The sequence below is a fragment of the Mizuhopecten yessoensis genome, unplaced genomic scaffold, assembly GCF_002113885.1.
Source record: "Mizuhopecten yessoensis strain PY_sf001 unplaced genomic scaffold, ASM211388v2 scaffold9987, whole genome shotgun sequence".
In the NCBI taxonomy this organism is placed as follows: domain Eukaryota; kingdom Metazoa; phylum Mollusca; class Bivalvia; order Pectinida; family Pectinidae; genus Mizuhopecten; species Mizuhopecten yessoensis.
Window position 1 is genome coordinate 402,018 of NW_018408322.1, and position 24,290 is coordinate 426,307.

The 24,290-nt window shown below is 36.1% G+C and overlaps 1 protein-coding gene across 2 annotated transcripts in view; it reads left to right on the forward strand.

Moving 5' to 3' along the window:
• LOC110459240 overlaps positions 1-24,290 on the forward strand; it is a 78,403-nt gene that overhangs the window by 28,443 nt on the left and 25,670 nt on the right. The window contains exon 1 of one of the 2 annotated variants that reach the window (XM_021511404.1): positions 8,774-9,046. The exons of the other annotated variant lie outside the window; for it this stretch is intronic. Within the exon in view, the coding sequence (XP_021367079.1) occupies positions 8,991-9,046 (56 nt within the window). The 5' untranslated portion in view covers positions 8,774-8,990. Of the gene's footprint in view, positions 1-8,773; positions 9,047-24,290 lie in introns of those variants that run through there. 2 annotated transcript variants of the gene reach the window in all.

The window sequence follows — 24,290 nt, forward strand, 5'->3', positions numbered from 1 at the left end:
TCATGTAATGCAATATTTAATTTTTCATTCACAAGGCAATCAAATGGAGTCCTAAATAATGCAAAACAACAATTCAAAGTTATTAAAATTTAGAGAGAGAAAAAAAGAGAAAAAATAGGAAAACATTTGAATTCTTTTTAATGAATAAAAGAGAAAAATAGATAATTCAAAAATTATTTTAAATATTCTTATATTTTGTTTAAACTACCAAATCTGTGGTGTCACCTGTAAAACACAGGTAAACTCATCTGAAATGGACTTTAATCTTTACTACAACATTTTTCTCCACTGATTTATCAACTTTTTCAATGAAGTAAGAATGTAGAGCCCTTCAATTCCCTGTGTTAACGTAAGTGTCAACAAAGCAAATAAAAGTGACAGAACGGTCCTTTTGGTAAGTGAAGGTGTGGTGAAAGTAGCCTTCAATAAAGCACCGGTATCTTTGTATATGGCACCACCTGTCTTTTTAAGAGCTTCCTTATCAATAGATCGACTGTTTGTGTTTAAGGATAGGCTATCAATACATTGAAATATAGACCAGAATCAAAGTTTTTTTCATACTGTTGAACAAGGTTTTGAAAAAGTGTACGAATCTTTTTAAGGTAAATCCCCGTTTTACCCGATTGAAAATACTAACTTAAGATTCCTGTGTTTAAATTTGACACAAAAGGGAATATCGTTTTGCTGCAAAACATTTACATCAATACATGATCATACCCCAACAACCCTAGATTCAGTGTAAGTTTGAGTTATGCGTGTGTTGGAACAGGGGTAAGTTGTTATACATGTTTTTTAATAAGATTTGTATGTATGAAGACACAATTTTGTCCATCTTACACTCTCTGAAATAATCACTGAAATACAAAGTAAGCAGTGTGAAGTTTCTATTTAAAAAATTAGGTATTGACGCAGTAAGTCAAAATAAATTGTTACAGAACCATTTTGCAATTTAAGTGTACTTCGCCATTGAAATTCATAGTTCCACCTGTTGTAGTGGGAATATTGTGGTATTAGAATCAAGCAGAAGTAATAGATTGCACCTGGTTTATCAATTCTCGTTTTGAATGGAGCACATATACAAGATAGGCGTAAAAGATTTATTTTTCAGCGTTTATTCAGAAATGAACATAAAATACAGGGTTCGCTAAGCCAATGAAAGGCACATATTTGATCACACGTGATTTAGCAAAGAAGTTATTAATATAAGGAATTCTGATGTTTTCATTGTTAAATTAATTTCACCACATTGGTATCACATTGAATTTGAACACGTGATTTTTCAAATTAATCATATATGAAATCTATCCAAATCACACTGACGAATTTCAATACCCGAAATAAACATTAACTTGTTTAAGGAAAACATCTAAACAATATTTATATAAATAGATATATACTTACATAAATCCCTTGGTACTAGAAACAATGAAAAATATTGAATTCAAGTTAAATTCTAAAACGAACATTTACGGATCCCCTTACGACCGATGAACTATTTCTACGCTTATCGGGCTAGACCGGGATTCGAACCCTGGACTTCAATTTGCTAAACTGACTCCTTAACCAGCTGAGTTATCTTGTCAAAAGGAGTGTCCTGCCAACCTTTGCGACAGTTATATCTTATACGAAATTAAGGGGAGGTCACTGTGCAAGAAAAAAAGACAGGCGAAGTTCCTTTAATATATATCTTGTTACTGTTAATGCATATTCATGATCAACTCATTTAAACGTTTATAGGAATGTTACTTCCTGCTAAAGCGCATATATTCAGTATAAACTATGCTTAAATCAATATCAAATAAGTGTCTTATGACATATGAAATTGCTCCTTTTCTTGACAATGAACAACTGCGAAAGATGTATTCACATAAATAGTGAGTAATGTATAATTTCATTGGTTAAGATGTTACAATAAAATTGGGAAAAATAAGGAAATTAATCAATTCTAGAAGTGTTACTATGACAACCAGGAAGTGCATTTTGGTTACTGCGACTCGATGATTTTGTATTAAATGTTGTCTGATGAACGTGACAGGGTACCGTACTAGTCATCGAAACGTCACACGTAAAAACTACCTGGTTGTGATACATAGCCTTTCTTCAATTCACACTCACTAACCTGAAGAAAATGTGCAGAAAAATGTCGCTAATGAATGGGAAACGAACTTTCGCTTCAGGATGTTTTTTCCCCGAATGACTCCTTTTTTGGGACACACACTCCTTTCATTGTTTACTGAGATTTGTTACATACATACGTACATCGAACTCTCTGACCTAAGATTTATGCTTTTCTTTTAAAACTAGTCATATACATATATTGTACCCTCTGAACTTGGATCTATTCATTTGTTTTTGAGTGTGGCATATCGTCGTATTTTCTTTGTGCATGTAAATTTGATATGCAATGCATCACTTTGCAGGATGATCCATCCGGTTTTACAAGTAGGGGATGTTTCGACAAATATCGTTGACAGGTTGGCACTGTAAATTTAGAAAAATCCTGTTAAATACCGGGTGTTTTCTCGTTCATTTCTTCCTATCCCCGACCTTCTACCAATCTATCAAGCAAAATTTCCGCATATCTTCCTGTAGTTCCTGTTAGTTTTTTTACTTTAGTTTTTGAAACAGTGACGGCTTATAGCTGTGTCTGAACGGCCGAGAGGTCGAACGTGACTTCAGCAACTTTTAGCAAGAGATTCTCTCAAACATATTCATGGCGCCCAATTGATGGAGCTAGGCATTGTTTTTGTTTACAACTCTAAGAAAGATAAAACAATTCAATTGTCTTGTCGACTTATTTATTCATATTTTGTTCTATTTTGGATTGTGATTCACAGTGCTATACAGTGAACACAGCCATACCATAGTTAACGTACACATGTATTATCTTGTACAAAAGCACTCTCTGTGGAAACAGAGATGAAAACAAAATATGACGTCATATGGCTATGACGTCACCTCATGTAGTCATGACGTTGAAAACTACAATAGTGACTTCTGTGGGTGCGAGTACTTAGGTATTTTAACAATGTAATGGAAAAAAAATCTAGTATTCGTTTCGATTTCTTATGATATTTACAGGTGGAATTTGACATTTGTGTAGAACACGGGAAAACTTCACTTCTAGGCCCGTTTGCTTTTTACTGGTAATAGCTGTGATGATGGTACAAAGTGGGGGCTTTCCGTTTGTTTTTCCGCTTCCATGATTGTTATTTTTCGATTTCTTCACTAGGTGTTACTAGCAATAGGTAAGGCGGTACAAAATACAGTTTTATAGGATTTGAAATATTTTTTACGATCCAACAATATCTCATCACGTCCAAAGCGAATGTGCTGACATAACAACGTAACAGTTGATGCGTTTAAAGTGCGTCATAACACAAAACAAATGTAGAAAAAATAAAAAAATAAATGCATCCTGCGCATCACACTGTACAAAGTGTACGTGACAATGTGCACAGAGAGCCTTCATGTTTTGGGAATTTCATGCATTGTATCAGGATGTATGAGATGTACTTGGTCAATCAGTTGTAATTTCACTTGATGACAGTCACGTTTGAAGGGTATCTTTTTAACGAAGGAACACAACATTAAAAACTGAATAATAAAGATTTGTTTACTGAGTAAATGCCCTGCTTCATTTTACATTCCATTTCCATCGTCTTTTTCAATTGTGTAATAACCTCTTTCCCCTCCCCTGACCCCAACCCATTCTTTTATCTAAAACATTACGACTCCACTTCAGCGGCCATGCACAGAGGATTCCGAGAGATACCGATTGCTGAAGACCATGAGCAAGTTTTATGGTTACAATCATTTTTTCTGCTAGGAATATATTCTATTTCCTTATGTGATATTAATATCACTGAGTTTTATAATGCTTATCGGTGTGCTCTGTGGATTTGTTGTCTAAACCCTTTTCATACTTTGAGGACGTGGCATTACTTGAATTTAACCTAGATTGACAGAGCGACTGTCGTCGGTGAAGGAGAAGACGCCTACACTTCTGTTACACCAAAACTTAGTTTCCATCTCATATTACAAGAGTCTTCGTGTAAATCCTTTCTTAGTTTGTTTTAACCTAAATTCATCAATTTCTTAGAATTGCATTATTACTATTTTAAATTGTTAAATTGTCGTAAAACTTTCATGTAAAATATCAAGATAACAGTAGACATGTTAGTTGTTAACGTACCCGTTCACCCTGCTCTTATCGTATGGGATCAGACGTTTTGTCTTTATTGCGTTGTTTAAAAGACTTTATCACGTTTCTCATTGGTTGAGATAGGAGACTCTTAGATCACGTTACTTCCTTTTCTACGGCACTTGTGCAAGTCATGCTGTTAGACAAAGATTCATGATCCTACATGAAATGAAGTTTCCATTTTAATGAGAAAACTGTCGGATGTGCCAAAGCAATTAGTTATTAATTATATCAAAGTAATACATAATTGTGAACGACCATCGGTTATCCTACATGCATGTTTTAATTCAATGATTCAGCATTTACCGTTAACATCGGGGATTTATTCACCATATAATCGCAAGTTTGTCAATTAAAATTAATTACAGATTGCTACTAAATGCACAGGAGTTTTTTTCGCGAAATAAGATTTTCCTTACATTAAGCGAGAAGAGCTGACCAACTCTTTTATTCTACACTTTTAATTGAAGAACATTATATAGCTGTATATATTTTATTTCATGATGGTTTACAACCACAACAACATGTCTGTTGGAAACACAACCGCAAAAAAAAACGATTATCACAAATATTAATTTCTCAACAGTATTCGTAAACGACGCGTCTTTTTCCATTCATTACAGGGTTATACATTCATCTTTTGTACAATGTATACATATTCAGTTAAGGTGTGGAACTTTCGCGACGGAGATACTACTGTCAAAACATTAATTTCTGATGCATTACATAACGTAGTAATGAATAAACATAAGCTTTGTGATGTCATATCAGGTCATGTGAGTTCAAAATTAATTGTTTCTGTAACACCCAACATTTCAAAACATTCTTTCAAACGCCTGGCACTGCACCAACGTCATATCCTGATGTCTTTTATGACTTCCTAGAGGAATATAGAGGTTTACATAACAGAAAAGCTCAGTTAATTTATTTCGTAAATAAGCAGTCATAGACATAATCTCATCGAGAGTAAAATTATAGTCAGGGAATGTTTTAAATCCCTAAGGAATGGAAATGTACAGCTAGAAAAAGAACAGCAATGACTTGTGGCACGTAGCGTAGGTGTGTCTACAACCACAGTTATTAAACAAACATAACTTGTGGTGTTTTCTGAAACAAAAAACTACAACATTAAATCAACAAAATTTAATCAATTGTGTTTACGTTTCCAATGATACCGCTGTCTATATTGAAGTCATTCACACCTCTAATAAACTGTCCAATTCATGGTCTTGAGAAGAGTATAAATGTGTCTTTAAGGGTCAACAGATTAATACACCTTGAAGCATCGCTATTGAAGACTCCTCACATGTAAGTTGTAATGTAAACGTGATTTGTCTTATATCATTATTTCATTTGCTTGTTCACTAAGTCTACCATTTTGTTTAACGCGTTATACCTGGGTTTTTTTGTATGTTGACCTAGAAATTCTGATTTTGTCTTTGCGTTGACACGTTTTATCTTTATAAAGGTAATTCTAGAGATCATATGCTGACACCGTCATGAATACTGTTCGTTCTCTCAATAAAATAAATTTGCTAGTAGTTCCTTATCTGTGTATCTTATTATAGTCTTACCTGCTCGAGCGAACCTTTACTCAAATATCATATATGTTAAGACTCAACTTTTGAATAATTTCAATGCAAGCAGTTTCTTTGTGTTAACTGAACCTGTAGTAAAAGGCAGCATGTTGTAATAGACAATTCCATGAACTTTCCAATGGTGGTCTCTGTATACCATTTTGACTATACAATCACACCTGTTTTAGGGACCACCTTTAATAAAAGACCACCTGTGTTAAAAGGCCACCTATTGCAGTTATTTTCATGTTATTTAAACCTGTATTAAGAGACCACCTGCAATAAGAGACCACATTGTTATCTTCCAAAAAAGGTGGTCTCTGTTTGACTTTATCTTCATTCGAAGATAATCATAACCTAACAGTGTAAGGATTAAATATTTAATTCGTACATAATTATGACAAAGTTGTTATGGAAGAGGTAGAAATCACGAATATGTATTCATGTATATATGTGTACTAGTTAATGGACTCCATATGCACCTGTTGGCATTGAAAGGTCTATCAACGAAACATTTGTCACCGAAATCTCTGAAGGGAAGGTAGCGGCTAAAATAATGTCGCGTTGCAATGGAAATGCCCCTGAACCGTCATCGACGAGACGTCTGACTCCAATGGCTCCATCGACAACGTCCAAACTTGTTTCCTATGCAACCGTTTTGTACTCTTCTCCTACGAGTCAAGATTTACGCTTTACCGCTCAGGTGGGCGTCCGCGTTATACCGATAGCTGCATGCTGAAACGCGACAGATTTGGTGGTGGCAGCGTTATGGTGTGAGGTTGGGTCTGGGGTGACCGCAAAACCCCCTTAGTCGCCATATAATGCAATTTAGCAGCCCAACGGTAGATTGACGTTATTATACAGCCTGTCGTCGTGCCGTTTGTCCGACAGCATAACGCAATCTTTCAAGAAGACAATGCTCGGTGCCATGTAGCAAAACGTGCGATGGACTGTACTCGCCAAAACAATGTCGACACGTTACCTTGGACCCCGTACAGTCACCAATAGAGAACGTGTGGGACCTGTATGATCGACGCATTCGGACTTGCCCAAATCGACCAGAGACTCTACCTGCTCTGCGCAAGGCACTCTTGAAAGGGTGGTAGAACATCCATATGACACAAATAAACCGTCTTATCAACTCCATGCATCGCAGGAGTTGAGCAGAAACAAATGCTAAGGCGGGTCATACTCGTTATTGAATTCAGAAAATTCCACCCCCTCTTCTGTCTTGACTGTGGTCTTTGATTATCGCTAGCGCTCAATTGACTGAATATCCAATAGAATGAATGTGTATCTTTTATAGGCTATGTAACTTAAACGGATCGTTTGAATGAAATATTAAAAATATTACCGAAAACTGGAGGTTGCGTTTCTTTTGCGTGTCAGTATATATATGCAGCTCTGTAAGCATATAATAAGGACGAAACCTATGCTAGTGTGTTTGGCACTCGTACAGATTTTCCTGTCATTGATATTTTTTCCTTGACAGCAGCTTGAGTCGATAAATTTAATTTCCCCCGACTTAAATATATAGTGACATTGGTAGGCATTCCACTAGTAACTTAAGTGTTGTTTGATATGGCAACAAAGTGTTATTTAAATCACTTATACTATTCAGTGCTTAGTGCTATAACTTCATTTATCTTGTTCGTACGACTCTCAAGTCCAGATAACAGCTGGCTTATAAATTGTAAATGCACCCGTGTAGCCTTAATTTGTTTACAGTGTCATTCAGTAATTCCGAACGTATCACGTACTCAATTTCTACATATTTCTGTATCTCAGTTGGGGGAAAAAAAAGAAAGAAAAAAAAGACAATATCTACTTGGTCATCGTGTGATATAAACGATCTGTCACTACCTGCGTTGTTTATGCTACGCGGATGTTTTCCTGCTTGACGAAACGTGATTCATGATTAAAGATTTCTTACATGAATGAAGTCTGTCGGATGACTTTAAGTCATTAGTGATGAATTATTGAATTACGTAAAAGCAATACATAAGTGCGAACGTATACAAGTTAGAAAATACACAGGCGTTTAAAAATATAAATAAAATAATATTACAGAGATAGATTGATTGATAGCAAACAGGTATATATAAAACCCACCAAAAAAATATGTTTTTCGCGAGATATTATTTTTTGTGTTAATGACATAGAAGTGCTTATCAAATATTACTTTTGACACACATGTATTAAAGGGATATTGTTTCTTGCTTAATTCTTGAATTTCAACTCACGTAAAACAACTGCAAAAATAAGTGATCGCAAATATGACATGATAAGCAGTGCTTTGAAGAACGAGGCGTATTGTTTAATATTTCCTGGCTTTGTATAATAAAATATAATACGTAGTTAGTGTGTGAAAGTTAACTGACAAAAATATTCATGTTAAAACACAGGGTATTGTGAATAACATAATTTATTCATTAATAAACGTGATTTTTCTAATGTCTCTCAAAGTCATTTTACAGTCATTAATAATTGTTATTGTATTACAATAAAAGTGTTTTCTATTCTGCCAAGGGATTTAACTTCACACTATGTGACATTGTAATGCAAAAGTGATATTTTACAAAAAAAGTTTAGCTGTTTTCTTTTCTACCATGGATTTAATCCTATTGAAAATTCTAACAAATCTGCAGCAAAGTCGTTTTTCTTTCTTTTCATATTAACAAAGCATAAAATAAAAAAAATAAAAATCGTATTGTGTGTCTACTTCTAGATATTAAATAAACATACTTCGGCTTACTCATCCTGAATTCAAGAGAATGTGTTCAGCGTGATATATTGACTTAAGCTATAGTCATAGACTTGCTTTCGGTGCTATCGATCTGAACCATGTCAGCTAGATTGTGACCTAGCTGACACAGAGGTAATACCTACCTCGACATTTGATACTTTTCGCACCGGAAAAGTCATAATGTTCTTGTTTGTAGATCTGTCATCACTTACACAAGTATTGCCTATATCCACAGGAAGTACCTTATTGCTGCAATTGACATTTCATCAGAAACAGATTCCGTCATGTACGTGCATACGGTCAGGTATCACCTAGTGCATTACGTAATGCGCATACAGAGAAGGTTTTAACGTGAGATCGAATCCAGCGGTAGGTCATTATCACCCCCGATCAATGCTGGACGCATGTGGTAGTTGACACGTGGACAGTTGTAATATAACATACTGTATTACACAATTCAACGATGTGTCAAACTACTTATATCGCTATATCGGAGCGACCTTCTCAATCACATCCAAGGTAAGTGTTTGTCACTTTAAAGGCTTGTTAATACTTGCTTAATTTTAAAATTATAATGAAAATTGAAACGCACGTTAGAAATTTTACTAAATCCATGTAGCATACGAGCAATATTTATATGCACATATTTATCATTGTGTGATATAGACACATTGACACAGTGTACTTTGGACGCCCCAAAGGTCTACATGACCTTCAAGTCAATATGTCTTCACTATTGTTCTCAGTCGGGTACTTCTATCAAACGATGTGGACCATGTGTCCTACGATGTCTAATTGATAATAAATAATATAATAAATATAAAATATATTTCATTTTTGCTCCATTATAGTATATAAATTTAACAATATAAATTTTGAAAGCTTGTTTTCAATAATAAAAAAAGCTTGATCAATTACAAAAATATTGTTTGGCAAAGCAAATTGAATTAAGTAAAGATCAATGCGAAATACATCCGTGTAAATATTCACAATTGTGGCAGACCAGAAATGTTTCACAATCCAAGATAATTTCAAGATACGATCATTTTTCACATGTTTTATAACATTTCAATAGAATTTTCTGTTGTGTAGAGCTAAAAGGTAAGTTATCGAAATACCCCAATTCTCAACATAGATCAAGATTGGACAAATCCTGTGTTAGACAGGTCGCAATGTTTTCATTGGGCTATGCTATAACAGTATAAGAAAATGATTCACATTTTGGGGAAATAGAGATAACGACAAGTTTTAGGAATGTTGTATTGATTTCGAGTTCCAAAAATCGTAAGAGGCGACTACGATTGGCCCTCCTGGAGGATCTAAAGACTTCCGTCGGTGGTGTCTGTGAACGAAGATTGCAGGGACTCAACATAACGATGTTGTCCTCTTAACAATGCCTGAGATAGCGGTCAACTATTATATCTACTATTTTGCTGTCCGTTATCTGATGTTTATCTTGCTTCCTGTTCTCATTTGACCTTTTCTTGATAATATGTTCTATTTAAATCGTTTTCATAGTAACTCTTCTGATACAGGAGTCAATCTAACTATGTGTATTTTCACTGCTCTTTGGCCTCCTTCCCACGGTGTCACTATTGAAATATTGTTATGCTTTAGTTTTTTCCTCTTTTGACAACCGTGCTCATAATTACCATTTTGCCTTCGTTCGCTACTCTGTTGCTTTTCTTTCCACGATGTCTCCCTTAAAAGTTCCTAGATTGATTGAATTTCAATAACGTCTCTTTTAACAGCTGTCGTGATAAAACCAAAGTCTTTCTCCATTTCCATACATCACACTCTCTTTCATGGCTTCCATACACCTCACTCTCTTGCGTCAACTATCGATTTATAACTTTTTTTATATCATTCAAAATTATTTGATTTTTCTTTATTAAATATCAGGCCTCCTTTTTTTATCCTTCCCTCGCTCACTATCACTATCCTTCTCATATCCATGATGCTTCCGCTGAAACCCCTCGACATTTAACCTTTGTGATTTTTTTTACTAATACTATGAGCTTTCATACTCTATATCATGATGCAAGTTGTTACGTGACCTTTGCTATTTCCGTATTCTATTGCAGACCTTTACACATTGTTTCTCTTGTCACCCGTAGATATATTACAGATTTGCTTCTCTTCTCTTCTACTATACCTTCCATAGTGACTTTTGCGTAACCCGTGTTTATATGAACTTTGTGTGATTTCTCGTCTCTCTTGCTAGCCTTTCTCTTTTTCTTTCTTCACTCCTATCATTATATGACTTGGTGCTGTTTTAAGATTATTTATTTTGCTAGAATTTCTATGATGTCTGTGATAACAGCTGGTGTTATTTGACCTTTTGCTCCAAAATATTTCTATCTTTTATTCTTTTTTTTTCTTGCCATCTTGTTTCACAGAAGACATACGTTGCCCTTACTCCATCATTTACTCTTTTATTGATTTGATGGTGTCTTGCTTAAGACTCCGTCGTTTAATGGTTTCTTTTTTTTTCTATTTTTCATAAGTCCCCTTTCATTGACGTTTCCCGGACATGTGTCGTCATATAAACTGTTTAGTGTACTGTTTCTCTACTCTTTACCGCGGTGTACCTCTTGGTGACCGTGGTCCAGACCTATGTGTTCTCTCTCAACTGCATTGCTAGCTTTTTCATTGCAGTCGCTCTTGGCATTCATCGTCATATGAACTATTTGTTGTTTTTCAACTTTATTGCTACACTTTTTTCATTTTATCGAGACTGGTCGCATATCATTTATGTGGTGTCTCTTCTACATCGCTATACTTTTTAAAAGAAATTCTGACGATCTGTTATTTGACTACTGTGTTCATTTCCCTCAAGTTTCTCTTTAACACCAGTCGTCATAAAACCAAGAAATGTTTCTATTCTACTGCTGTCATCCTTTTACTGGTACCACTCTTAGCGCTCGTCCTCGTGTATTAACTTTGTGTTATTTCTTGTCTATTACGATCCCTGTCATGGTCAACCCCCGCAGGTCGAAGACTGAGAAAAGATTACACCAGCTGTTACTAACAGCATGCTGTAAGAGACAACTAATGTGGGAACCTCCCAACAACCTCCTACAGAACTCGTGATTTGTCTTTGTGCGTCCTGTACTTTTTGACACAGAAGTGACCAAATTAAATCCAGTGCAAACACTGCAACATTTGGGATATCTTTTTCTCTTTACTTTCAAACAAACGTTTTGCTTCATAACGCTTTGGTTTGCAATACGTGTACCAAACTCTTGGCTTTGGAAAAGGCAATGGATAATGTCCCCAGACCGAGACGCACCTAACTGAAAGCCTTTAAAAACGGTAGTTGTTATTCCTTGCTAAACGTTCATTATTTAGTGTAATTCATGGTAAACTGGTTAATCCTATGACGGTATGATGGGACCGGATAGTTCAGTGAGGTAGCACTCTAATGTCGGCGTCTGATCCGCGCTGTCGCAAAAAGGCAAATACACCAACACACCGTCTCTAGCACGCGATAATGAATTGCGTGCATTAAGTACTAAAATGACCTTAGTTGTTAATAGGTAGCTTTACTCAATAAACCAAAAACCAAACCTGTCCACGTTTCTGTTGATGACACCCGTTGTCATTTACGCTTTGTGGTGTGTTTCCTTCTATTGCCTAGGGTTAGTCATTGTCTGAAGGTATAAGGAAATGAATTTGCAGTTCGGATTGGCTGTTAAAGTTTAGGGGAGACATACCAGCAATTTTTAAAATTTGTAGACTGCTGACTGGTTTAAATGACGTTGTAACACCTAGAAACTAAATAATTCCTAGGACCTGTGTATCATAATTATACACGAGCTAGAGGAAAATTTCGATATTTTTTTTCTTTTTGGAAATCAATATATCTGAAGTATTTATTCACCGTGTTTATTCCCTAGTACCCTTATTGTTATGAAAAATCCCACCTAAAAATGGGCTACTGGTTTGGCGATATACCCAGGTTATAAATTGTATTGATCAATTAGAGGCTTTAAAACAGACATGACGTAACTGTCTCGCGCAGATATAGAATCTGATGTTACCGAGCTTTCAGACGAACAGAGCTACCTGAGTAAAATTAATCTCTAACCTGCTTGAACATTACACCGTTTGAGCCGATCTATCTTCGAAAAGACGGGTTCCCTGCCTGTCTTACTCGTTCTTTCCGCTAAGCTTTGTGACGATATACAATAATCAAGTGTTTGCGCACCCAAGCGGAGGGCAGCAGCATTAGGGTAGATAATCCGCTTTGAAATTGTTTTTTGATCGAACGTCAAAAACTTATTTAATGGCGGAATGAAACTTCATTGAAGCATTTTGTTATAAAAATTGCCGTTTTGTACTTTGGATCCTTGCACAATCCGTCTCATTACACGGAGGCTTTTTATAAGAAATGAAACGTATTCATTACGCTTATATATAAAAACATCACAGCATATACAAAAAGTTGTCTAAGCAGTGATGTTTTAACACAAACACACACAAAAAATAGAGCGACACTCAAACAAAACGGAAGACAATACAACAGGAAACGAAGGACCAACCATGTTTACCGGAAGTGTACCAGTTTCCTTCGCCACAGATGGCGCACGTTATGATGTCACATAATTCAGCTGAAAGACATATTCGACTTTTTTTTTTTTTAATATGTTTATATATGTTATGCCTTACTTCAAACCACGAAGAACACATTAACCTTTGAATGATTTGTATGACATCACCTCACGTATCCTCTTTGTGTCCTTGGGCATATAATGCCCAAATGAAACTTTTCCATTCCATCCTCTACTTTGCCACCGCCCTTGTCTCACCCCAATCTCTCCACCTGATGCTCTTTCTTTCCTTTTCTATTGTCTTTCTCCATATTGTTTGCGATCTACTTACTTTTCGTTTCTCTACAGATTTTAATGTCAATAATGATGGCAAAGCTCATGGAATATCATGTTCCCTTGCCATTTATTTGTCAGAGTTCGAATATCATATGTTAATAGTGTATGATTAACAGATTTCTTGTATGATTTGTTACGTACGAAGATATACCACTTTTCTTCCTTTTCCTTGTTTTTTCTAGGATAAATGTCATTCCAAGGCTCTATCACATGTCCTCCTAATTTGAAATGATTGACGTCTGAATTTGGCCCTGGCCAATGGGCCTTTTTCCTTACAATCTTTTCATACTACCACGTTACTTCAGGTTTTCGTTTATGTGTGTTTTTTGCATGTTCAAGAATGTGCATGTGCATTTAGGTATGTTCGTTCATGGATGTTCACTGAATGTAAGTCGTTTGGGGGGGGGGGGAATATCGGAGGGGAAATAGAAAAAAACTGCGTACTGGTAGACTTCTTCTGAACTCTAAGTTTACTGCAAAGTGTTTGATCAACACACATGATATCTTGGATGTGCCATTGCAGATTTAAAGGGACCCCGTAAAGCTGTCTGCCGAACATGTGGTCGGTCTCTGTGATACAGGCACTGGAATGCAGTGCAGTTTTGCACGCACATGCACGTGTAAAAAAATTCGTTGGAATGTGGGTCACAAACTGGGAGGTTTATCATAGAAGAGTGCCCCGATGTTGTGTTTTACTTTTACGCTGTTTTATCTTATTTCGCGGTTCATACAAATCCAGTGGGAATTAAGATATAATGTAACACAAGCTTAAGTCTACGTAAATTCTTCACGAATTGTTTTAGCAATATTCCACTTGCCCCGAATTTTAGGTTTAATACAAACGTTTTTCCCGATTTGTACACAGACAAGCGTTATAAATACTAACATAACGATAATGGCACTACCATTTGTAAATTATCGTGTTACATTTCGCTTTTTGAAAAAATTATCGATTCAGGTAAACAAAACACCTAGTTGTGCATTGTTTATTTTACTCTTCCCAGGAAATAGCACCACCGATAAAGTTCAGGGACGATTTTTCAACAATTAAGAGGATTTTGAACTGCTTACTGGTTGAAAAAAAAAGGTTTTATCTGGAACTTGACTCTCTACTGATAATCTGTGCTTAATTATTATATTTAAAATACTTAAAAGGGTTCACATTTTTTGGGGGGGTGGGTGGGGGCCGGGAGTTTGCTACATTTCGGATTTTAGTTTAGAACGATCGAGTTTGTGAAATGTTTAAATGTTAAATGCTCCTGAAAAAGAACGTGGTTTTGCCTACATATATATATATATTTCGAATATAAAAAATATCTTAAAGTACACATGATTAATTGATACAAAAAAATGATAATATGAATTTCTCGCCTAACATGAAAGCCAATAGAAAACCAATCTTTAACCTTCCCGAACAATTACTTCCTTTTAATGTTCGGATATTTCATTTTTAGTTTAAACATATTTTATTTCAAAAATCCAAATGGAATTGGACACAAGTTAAACAACTTATTTCATTTCCCCTTCTTTAATAAGAAACCGACGTTTCCTGTGCTCCTGGGATTCTTAAGATACAAGCTTCTATGTACTGGCATTGCAAGTATATTCAGCACGCATCATTCCTCGAGTTTGAGGTTCTATTCACCGTTTATACTAAGTGCTACTAGGATTTGTAGCAAACTGTATCACCTGTTCCTCGGCTGATCAAGTCGATGTTTTTACAAAGCGGGTACGTGTGCATCTGACATATGCTTACTCATATTATCCAATTCGTTTCTAACTTATCTTATGGCAAATTGACTAAGCAAAACAGGCACTATGTGTTGTGAAAAGAGCACCGGAAGTGAGATAATAGCACTTGACTTGAAGTAAGATGTGAAAAGCGGAAGTAAAACTTGAACACCAGAAGTAATACAATAACACAAGAAGTAAGACAGTTACAGTGGAAGTGAAATAACAACACTGGAACTAATACAATAGCACCGGAAGTGAAAATATAACGCATTGGAAATGAAAAAACAATACAAAACTGAGTAATAGCGTCCTGACGTCATTATTTCACCCTACTTTTCCATCTTGGGTAAAAGTACAGAACTTCGATAAACCAAGGATAGTCAACTTAACACATAAAAGAGCAATTTGAAATTCATGATATTTTCCCAATTATTTAAGTAAAATCTTAAACATATACTATTGAGATTGAAAATGGTTACAAGTAGCCAATATTCCTGATAAATCTCCTTATATAGCAGTGGAATTTAGGTGAAATATATCTTAGGAGTAGTATTAAGCTAATAATCGTTGTAAAACTGGTTCACCTTTACAGAGTTAGGTAGGAATCGCTTTAAGTCCAAGCGGTCAAAATAAACATGTGATTGACCTGAATTGATAAGAACGGCTTTATAGAACGGACAAATCTGTGATGTGATGTGATAACAAGGCTTGACCAGCCGAGTGGTCAGTCTCTCACACGGAAACATTTAGGTATGTAGGTAACTTTTACCGTCTGGTTCAGTTGTTGTCGAGGTAACATCGGGTAAGTACGCTCATATTATTATCTGTTATTACAATTTGAAAACGTATCTGTTATTAACACTCTTAATGACATAATAGTCAAATTTTGCATCTTTGTTTTTTTTAGAAAATGCCTTGAAATAGAAGGGTTTTTCATTTTTGTCCGTCTTGTGATACAAATTTATTCGCAAAAAAATGATGTATTCGTTTGAGTTTTAACAATTATTTCTTAAATTGCACACGTGTTATTACACTTATAAACTTCATAAAGTACCCAGCAATGTCTTAGCTGTTAACATCAGATTAAGCAGATTAACATCCCGTTATTTACAGCGATCAAGTAAACAATTAGTCATACAAAAGACGCATGCGTTTAACGTTAAGCGTATTGCGAATTAGAGTCCTTGGCGAGGACTTTACAAGTTCGTGACATTAGAAGTTACGCGACAATACATTGATATTGGCGTGAAAGTCAAATGATGTGCATTCGAGAGTCGTTTAATCCAGTCAGTCCAGGTGCCCGATAACCCTGTCAGTGTGTTTGATATTTAACAGTTCGCCCTTTTGAATATGAAGTTTTACCAGTAACAAAACCTGATTCATTTTGTAATCACGTACAACTCAAAAGTTTGATAGTTGGAGTATTGCGTCTCCGTTGATGTTAGAAATGCTGGCATAGCATTAAGCATATGCGCGACAATAATTCGCGATACGCTCATCGTTAAACGTATGTCTTTTGTATGAATTGCTGATCGCTGAATTTACTATCGATGCTAACGCGAATAAGAATAGCTTTTAAGCATATATATTAAGATAACAGGAAAGTAAATATAGCACAAATAAGCCGTACAGTGCGATGGCCGATATGGGGCGGCAGAAACGTATCATGACTTTATATAAATCTGCCCGGCAGTTTTCACAAAGATACAGTTATTACCTTTACTTTAATTAGACGCCCGTTAAAGTACTGCGTTCAATAGATACAAATATTTAACAGTTTAAATAATATGTATGTGTTAATAAGGGGTTTGGCGAATTTGGTAATTCTAAAGAAAAAGAGAAGAAAAAATATATGTTTTGGCGGTAAGCGAGGTGGCAATGGAAGTGGGGGGCATTTTATCGAGGATTTACTGGATAACTACTCATCCGTCTAAGTAGTTGGTTTGTATATATGGCCAAAATATATCCCTAAGTAACAGGACATGGTATGCGTCTATAACAGTTGACAGTATCATTTGTTTCATGTTTAACTTACTTATCTTTGTCCGCCCTCATTGAAATATTTTAAAACCTCACAATCCCCGAAAAAAAAAACGTTTTTATATGCAACAAACGTATTTCTAGGTCGAAGTTTTTGTATTTCCGCTGAACTCTTAAATATCGATAATCAAATACCGCAAAAAGGGCAATACATACAGGCATACATAACTATGGTTTAAATGTTTCTTCTGAATAGTCGTTTGAATTTAAATTCGATATCGATTATTTTCATAATATTTTGTAAAAGAATTTTATTGGTACTATAATTTGACCGCTTTTCGCAGCACTGCCGCTGAGGCATTTATTTCCTTTGAGCACATACATGTATGCTTAACCCTTTCACCCCTATGTAACTTTAGTAGACTCTACCATGCATTGATATGGATGAGTCCATTATGGTCTACACTGGTGAAAGGGTTAAGATAAAAGAAAATACCTGAACTCCAATATAATTTATATATCAGGCATCATACATTACATAGGATTTTACACATCTTTAATACAATAATGATACCATCTGATTTATTTGTAGCTCGCGAGAATACCTATCTCGCGTAATTTACCCATTTACAGTAGATATAGGCATCCGTAATGAAGTGAAAGGGTTCAAACTCATTAGCTGATATATATATATATATATATATATATGAGTTTTGCTTATTGGTGAACGATTGATGTCGCCTCGTGAAGACTTTCCCCCAAGCCGAGTCTCACACAAACCGAGGGTCTGTGAATCGTATGTACAACACCATAACCTTATCACATTTCAGTGGCCCATATATTTAATGACGTCACTGAGTGTTTGTAATGGTCCAGACCTACCAGGCTAGTCGCCGTGGGTACCCTCATATCGCGCGTTGCACGTGCATAGTGCAAGTCTAGATAACTCGCTTGCATCAACAAATTCTGCAACTTGAAAAAACGTAAATGTAAACATTGGCATTCTTTATGTATATACACGTTACGGTGCGAGGGAACATTTTTATCGGGTTCTTGAGAAAAACATACATACCATGCGGAAATTTTCCTTTGCTTTTTATTTGAACTGTAACATTTAAATGTTCACACCAGTTGCCGGTAGAGTGTACGCGACCTGGTCACGTACAGCAGAGGTTAGCGACGTCAGTGAGAGGATTAAAACATCCTAACCTCCGGCAAATAGTCGCGGCACCAAAACGCTTTAACGATAGCAGGGAATACATTGGATAAGATCTATGTACATTGGAAGCTTATTAGATATCATTTTACGTTCGTCTCAAGTTAAACGTCGTTTAAAATATATCGCACATGACTAAAAATCGTGAGGGCATCATGTAGGTGAATGTGGGCAATGAATCCCTTTACTATCACATTAGCCCCATGTACACACGTTTGTCCTGTTTTTCGGTACTTAGGGTCCTTTTATCAGGAGTCGGTTTAAAGTTGACGTCAATGACGTAGTTTACTGTCCTGTGTTGTCTTGACGAGATACCTTGTAATCGCTACCGGATGCCATTGCGGACGCTTACATTATGAAGACCCGTACTTCCATCGGGTATCTATGAAACGTTATCATGAAAACTGAACCTTGAATTTTTCATCTCCTCACATAAAGCTGCAAAAATCTCGACATGATAGCCAAACCATTAGATACGAGGAGACATTCTTTCGTGTTTGATGCTATCGTGTTTCTTCCCAAGACCGTGCCAGCCTGTCACATGACATGAAGCGCCCTCTATGACCCGATATGTCGTCTGCTCTCTATCATTATCATAACCTTGACCGTTTCGCGATGGGATATCTATTAAACAGACACTACGAGATTTATGTTATAGTTTATTCTGCCAAAATGGTTGTTACTTAAGCATTGAACTGTTTTTGTATGGTATTTATGACCTATTTAAATGGCACAGCTTCGCAAGCAAACAACATAATGTGCGGTTGCTTATAATTTTTATTTAAAATTAAAAATGCCCGCCTTATCGACAGTCCACACATTTTCGTTCAATAATTTGAACAGCGTATTGTCGCGTGCTGATTGGCAAACAAAGTAGTACTTTGAAATTTTAACAAACACTTCAATTTTATTCCATAATTCAGTACCAATACAATTGCGTATGATATGTTTTTCCGATTTTTTCCCCGGAACAAATTTCGCGCATGGATAAATACAGTGAACACTGTGAATCCGACCTTCACGAGGGAGTTATTTTTGGAAGTTAATTCGAAAGTTTCTCTGTGCTCATTTTGTGAAGAATCCAGGCGTGAATTTATTTGTTGATTGTATGGGAATCTGACTATAGTCGGAAGGTTCTATAACAGCCTCGTTATTTGACATGTCGTGATCAGCAACTGGGGAAACCGTGGCTTCGACACGCGTGAAACTGATATCGTTTGAAGTGAGTGATCTTGCGACGGAGCACAGGGGTTCGTTACAAATGTCTGAAATGTTTATGTGGGCTGTGACTCATATCAGTAGGTCTGTAACATATGTGTCAGTAGGTCCATAGAATATGTGTATTTCACACATTTGTAACGAGCCCCTGTTGATCAGTGCAGTGTAACAGACGATATTTCTGACAAATTGCATGAGTGTTTAAGTTGAATCCATTGCCGACATTGGTGATTTCAACCGATGTGCATTTTGTACGATATTGCAGACCTTGGTCTTGTTTTTGTTGTAATAAAAAAATATTTTTTCTTTTGCACATACATTTACAATGACATTGTCAAGTCTCACAATGCCGGGCGATATTTCAGCAGCCTTACATTGGATATTGTAGTTCCGGTCAGTGTTGTATTAATACGCTAAGAATTGCGTCTCGTGCTGCATGGTAATGAAACTCCCATCAACGACACAGCTTTCAAAGAGGCTATATAGTGACAATGCCATGCAAGCGTAAATATTTTTGTATAATTTCTTTTTTCGAAGAAAATGCGAACATTAACTAGGAACCGTTTCATATGTGGTATGGTGGTTTCCTTTTTAGATGGGACCCCGCTGATTTTGGTGCATGCATTATTATCATGTGTTTTGTTGTAAGCTGTACCAAAGTCATGCGATTTCTTTGCGTGGAAATAGGATAATTCCACTGCAAAGACGATGACCGCGAATTTTTACTTGAGTTTCTTCATTTACTATGTTAATAAAAAGATATGGTAAATGGATAAATAGCACTAATAGAGCTACAGTGCAAAATTAATAGTCCTAAATATTTGTTTTACGACAAATACTTATGACTGACTCACATAATTAATTTACGTTGTTTTTATTGATTTAAGTTTATTTTATTTATTTATTGGCTTTGGTTTGTTTGTTCCGAATCGTGCTGGTACTTATTTTGAATTTGGTTTTACTTTTAAAAATAATGGAAAGTCAATTAAAAAATAAAACTGGTGAAATTACCATAATGCATTATATATATTCCATAATGAAATATTGTCCAAACTTTATAGGTCTTTGCTTTCAACAAGTAAAGTGAAGACTATGGGACGATTTAAGCCAATAAAAAAATAAGTTTGACGAGTAAAACTTAAAAACTTCATGGCCAATTTCATATATCCGTAAATTTTGATTAGTGCAATATTTACCAAATCATAATCGTTTACCTTCGGTTCCGGACGCTTGGATGGTAAGGCATTTAGACAACAACTCCTTCGCATCAAGCAACGCTTATATCAATAATCATTTGGGGAGTTTAAGTCTTCCGTATTCAAAGTGGCCACTATAAAACAAATACTTAAACAAAAACAAAGATAAATTAATATTAAATGAAACAGAAAAATGTAAATATTTGTTTAGAAAAAATCGGAAATATCACTTTTCGTCACGCTTATGAAATATGATACGATTGAGCCCTCTTCCTAGTTTAAGTTTTAAAAGATTATTTGATGATGCAATCCTATGTGTTTAGGATCGTGCGATATGAGTAGATGGTCGTACCACGCTATGATCTCACTCCGCTTCTCTTTTCCTGTATTTGGCGTAACTACCACACATAATCTGCAGTTAACTTTGAATGTGCATTTTCCCATATGCAAACGCGGTGACCAGGTCAACTCGTTTGCCTGTATGCAACTTCCGGTCGAGTTCTGTAGGTGAAACGAAGTGCATTACAACACGTAACAAACTTCGACGTGTATATTTCCATGTTTCCGCGAGATACAATCTGTACGGACTTCTCGCTACCAGCGGAATACGACGATTTCTTCTGACATTCAATGTCACCTTATTGCATCATGCATTCCCGCCTCAACGCCATGACGATCATACGTGTAATTGGTTTTGACAATTGAAATTTACATATGCATAGTACAACTCTTTTCCATTCATGTTCTGTGTATGCAATCTGTCTCCTGCATGGCCTACGTTGATTTGTTGAGTACACACGGCTTTGTATGACAGACGCGTGCTATATATAAACCATAAACGGTGTAGAAGTATTGCATCACCGTCTGTAGGACAGTCGAGGGTGTGTGACTAGTCCACCAACCATAGAGACCCAGGCTTACAGTAAAACCCTAAGGTAAGACACTTTTATACCGGGGGGAAAACCCTGTTATCTCGACCTTCAATTCATCATGTCAGGCGTACAGTACGCTACTTTACAAACGTGAGGTAGATAGCATAGTTATATCGTATAGCAAATCAACATGTATAGTGTGTACCTGGTAGGATTGTGTCACGTTCTCGCTACTTGTAGACGTGTCTTACGATTTCGTATCTGGGTGTCTCGACTTTGATACACACGAAATCGCCGATGTCTAACTTCATAAGTACGGTTTACGTATCTCACTCTACAAATTTCATTTACTGTTTACGTTTCGCTCTTTACAAATTCACTAATGGTAAACGTTTCTCGCTCTACAAAATCATTAATGGTTTCCGTGTTTCAATCTACAAAAGCAGTGGTGATTTACGTGTCTCTGTCTATGTCTTAACAATCATTAATGGTTTCCTTGTTTCAATCTACAAAAGCAGTGGTGATGTACGTGTCTCTGTCAATATCTCAACAATCATTAATGGTTTATGTTTTTCAATTTACAAAAGCAGTGGTGATGTACGTGTCTCTGTCAATATCTCAACAATCATTAATGGTTTATGTTTTTCAATTTACAAAAGCAGTGGTGATGTACGTGTCTCTGCCAATGTCTCAACAATCATTAATGGTTTCCGTGTTTCAATCTACAAAAGCAGTGGTGATTTACGTGTCTCTGTCTATGTCTTAACAATCATTAATGGTTTCCTTGTTTCAATCTACAAAAGCAGTGGTGATTTACGTGTCTCTGTCTATGTCTTAACAATCATTAATGGTTTATGTGTTTCACTATACAAAAGCAGTGGTGATGTACGTGTCTCTGCCAATGTCTCAACAATCATTAATGGTTTCCGTGTTTCACTCTACAAAAGCAGTGGTGATGTACGTGTCTCTCTCAATGTCTCAACAATCATTAATGGTTTATGTGTTTCAGGCTACAAAAGCAGTGGTGATGTACGTGTCTCTGTCAATGGCTCAACAATCATTAATGGTTTCCGTGTTTCTCTCTACAAAAGCAGTGGTGACTTACGTGTCTCTGTCTAAACAATCATTAATAGTTTACGTGTTTCACTCTACAAAAGCAGTGGTGATGTAAGTGTCTCTGTCAATGTCTCAACAATCATTAATGGTTTATGTTTTTCAATTTACAAAAGCAGTGGTGATGTACGTGTCTCTGTCAATGTCTTAACAATCATTAATGGTTTATGTTTTTCAATTTACAAAAGCAGTGGTGATGTACGTGTCTCTGTCAATGTCTTAACAATCATTAATGGTTTATGTGTTTCACTCTACAAAAGCAGTGGTGATGTAAGTGTCTCTGTCAATGTCTCAACAATCATTAATGGTATATGTTTCTCAATCTACAAAAGCAGTGGTGATGTACGTGTCTCTGCCAATGTCTCAACAATCATTAATGGTTTATGTTTTTCAATTTACAAAAGCAGTGGTGATGTACGTGTCTCTGTCAATATCTCAACAATCATTAATGGTTTATGTTTTTCAATTTACAAAAGCAGTGGTGATGTACGTGTCTCTCTCAATGTCTCAACAATCATTAATGGTTTATGTGTCTCAATCTACAAAAGCAGTGGTGATGTACGTGTCTCTCTCAATGTCTCAACAATCATTAATGGTTTATGTGTTTCACTCTACAAAAGCAGTGGTGATGTACGCGTCTCTGTCAATGTCTCAACAATCATTAATGGTTTCCGTGTTTCACTCTACAAAAGCAGTGGTGACTTACGTGTCTCTGTCTAAACAATCATTAATGGTTTACGTGTTTCACTCCAAAAAATCATTAATGGCTAATATGTCTTACTTTACACTTTCAGTAATGCTTATGTGTCTTTCTCTACAAAATCCGATATGGTTTAAGTGTTTCACTCTATAAAATCATTGATAGTATATGTGCCTCACTCTACGTATTCAGTAATGACCTACGTGTCTCACTCTACGTATTCAGTAATCACCTTCGTGTCTCACTTNGTAATGACTTACGTGTCTCACTCTACGTATTCAGTAATGACTTATGTGTCTCACTCTACGTATTCAGTAATGAACTTCGTGTCTCACTCTACGTATTCAGTAATGACTTATGTGTCTCACTCTACGTATCCAGTAATGACTTATGTGTCTCACTCTACGTATTCAGTAATGACCTACGTGTCTCACTCTACGTATTAAGTAATGACCTTCGTGTCTCACTCTACGTATTCAGCAATGACTTATTGGTCTCACTCTACGTATTCAGTAATGACCTTCGTGTCTCACTCTACGTATTCAGTAATGACCTATGTGTCTCACTTTACGTATTCAGTAATGACCTACGTGTCTCACTCAACAAAATGTCTCAATCATTATGGAACATTACTATCCTAGGGTCTCGCTATAGCTAGTCGTTAGCTCATGTCTATGTGTCTAACTGATACCAAGTCACAATGTCTGTCTGTGTGTCTGAGCCTACCAAGTCACAATGTCTATCCGTGTGTCTGAGCCTACCAAGTCACACTGTCTTTCCGTGTATCTGATCGAACCAAGACATAATATCTGTTCGTGTATCTGAGTCTACAAAGTCATTATGTC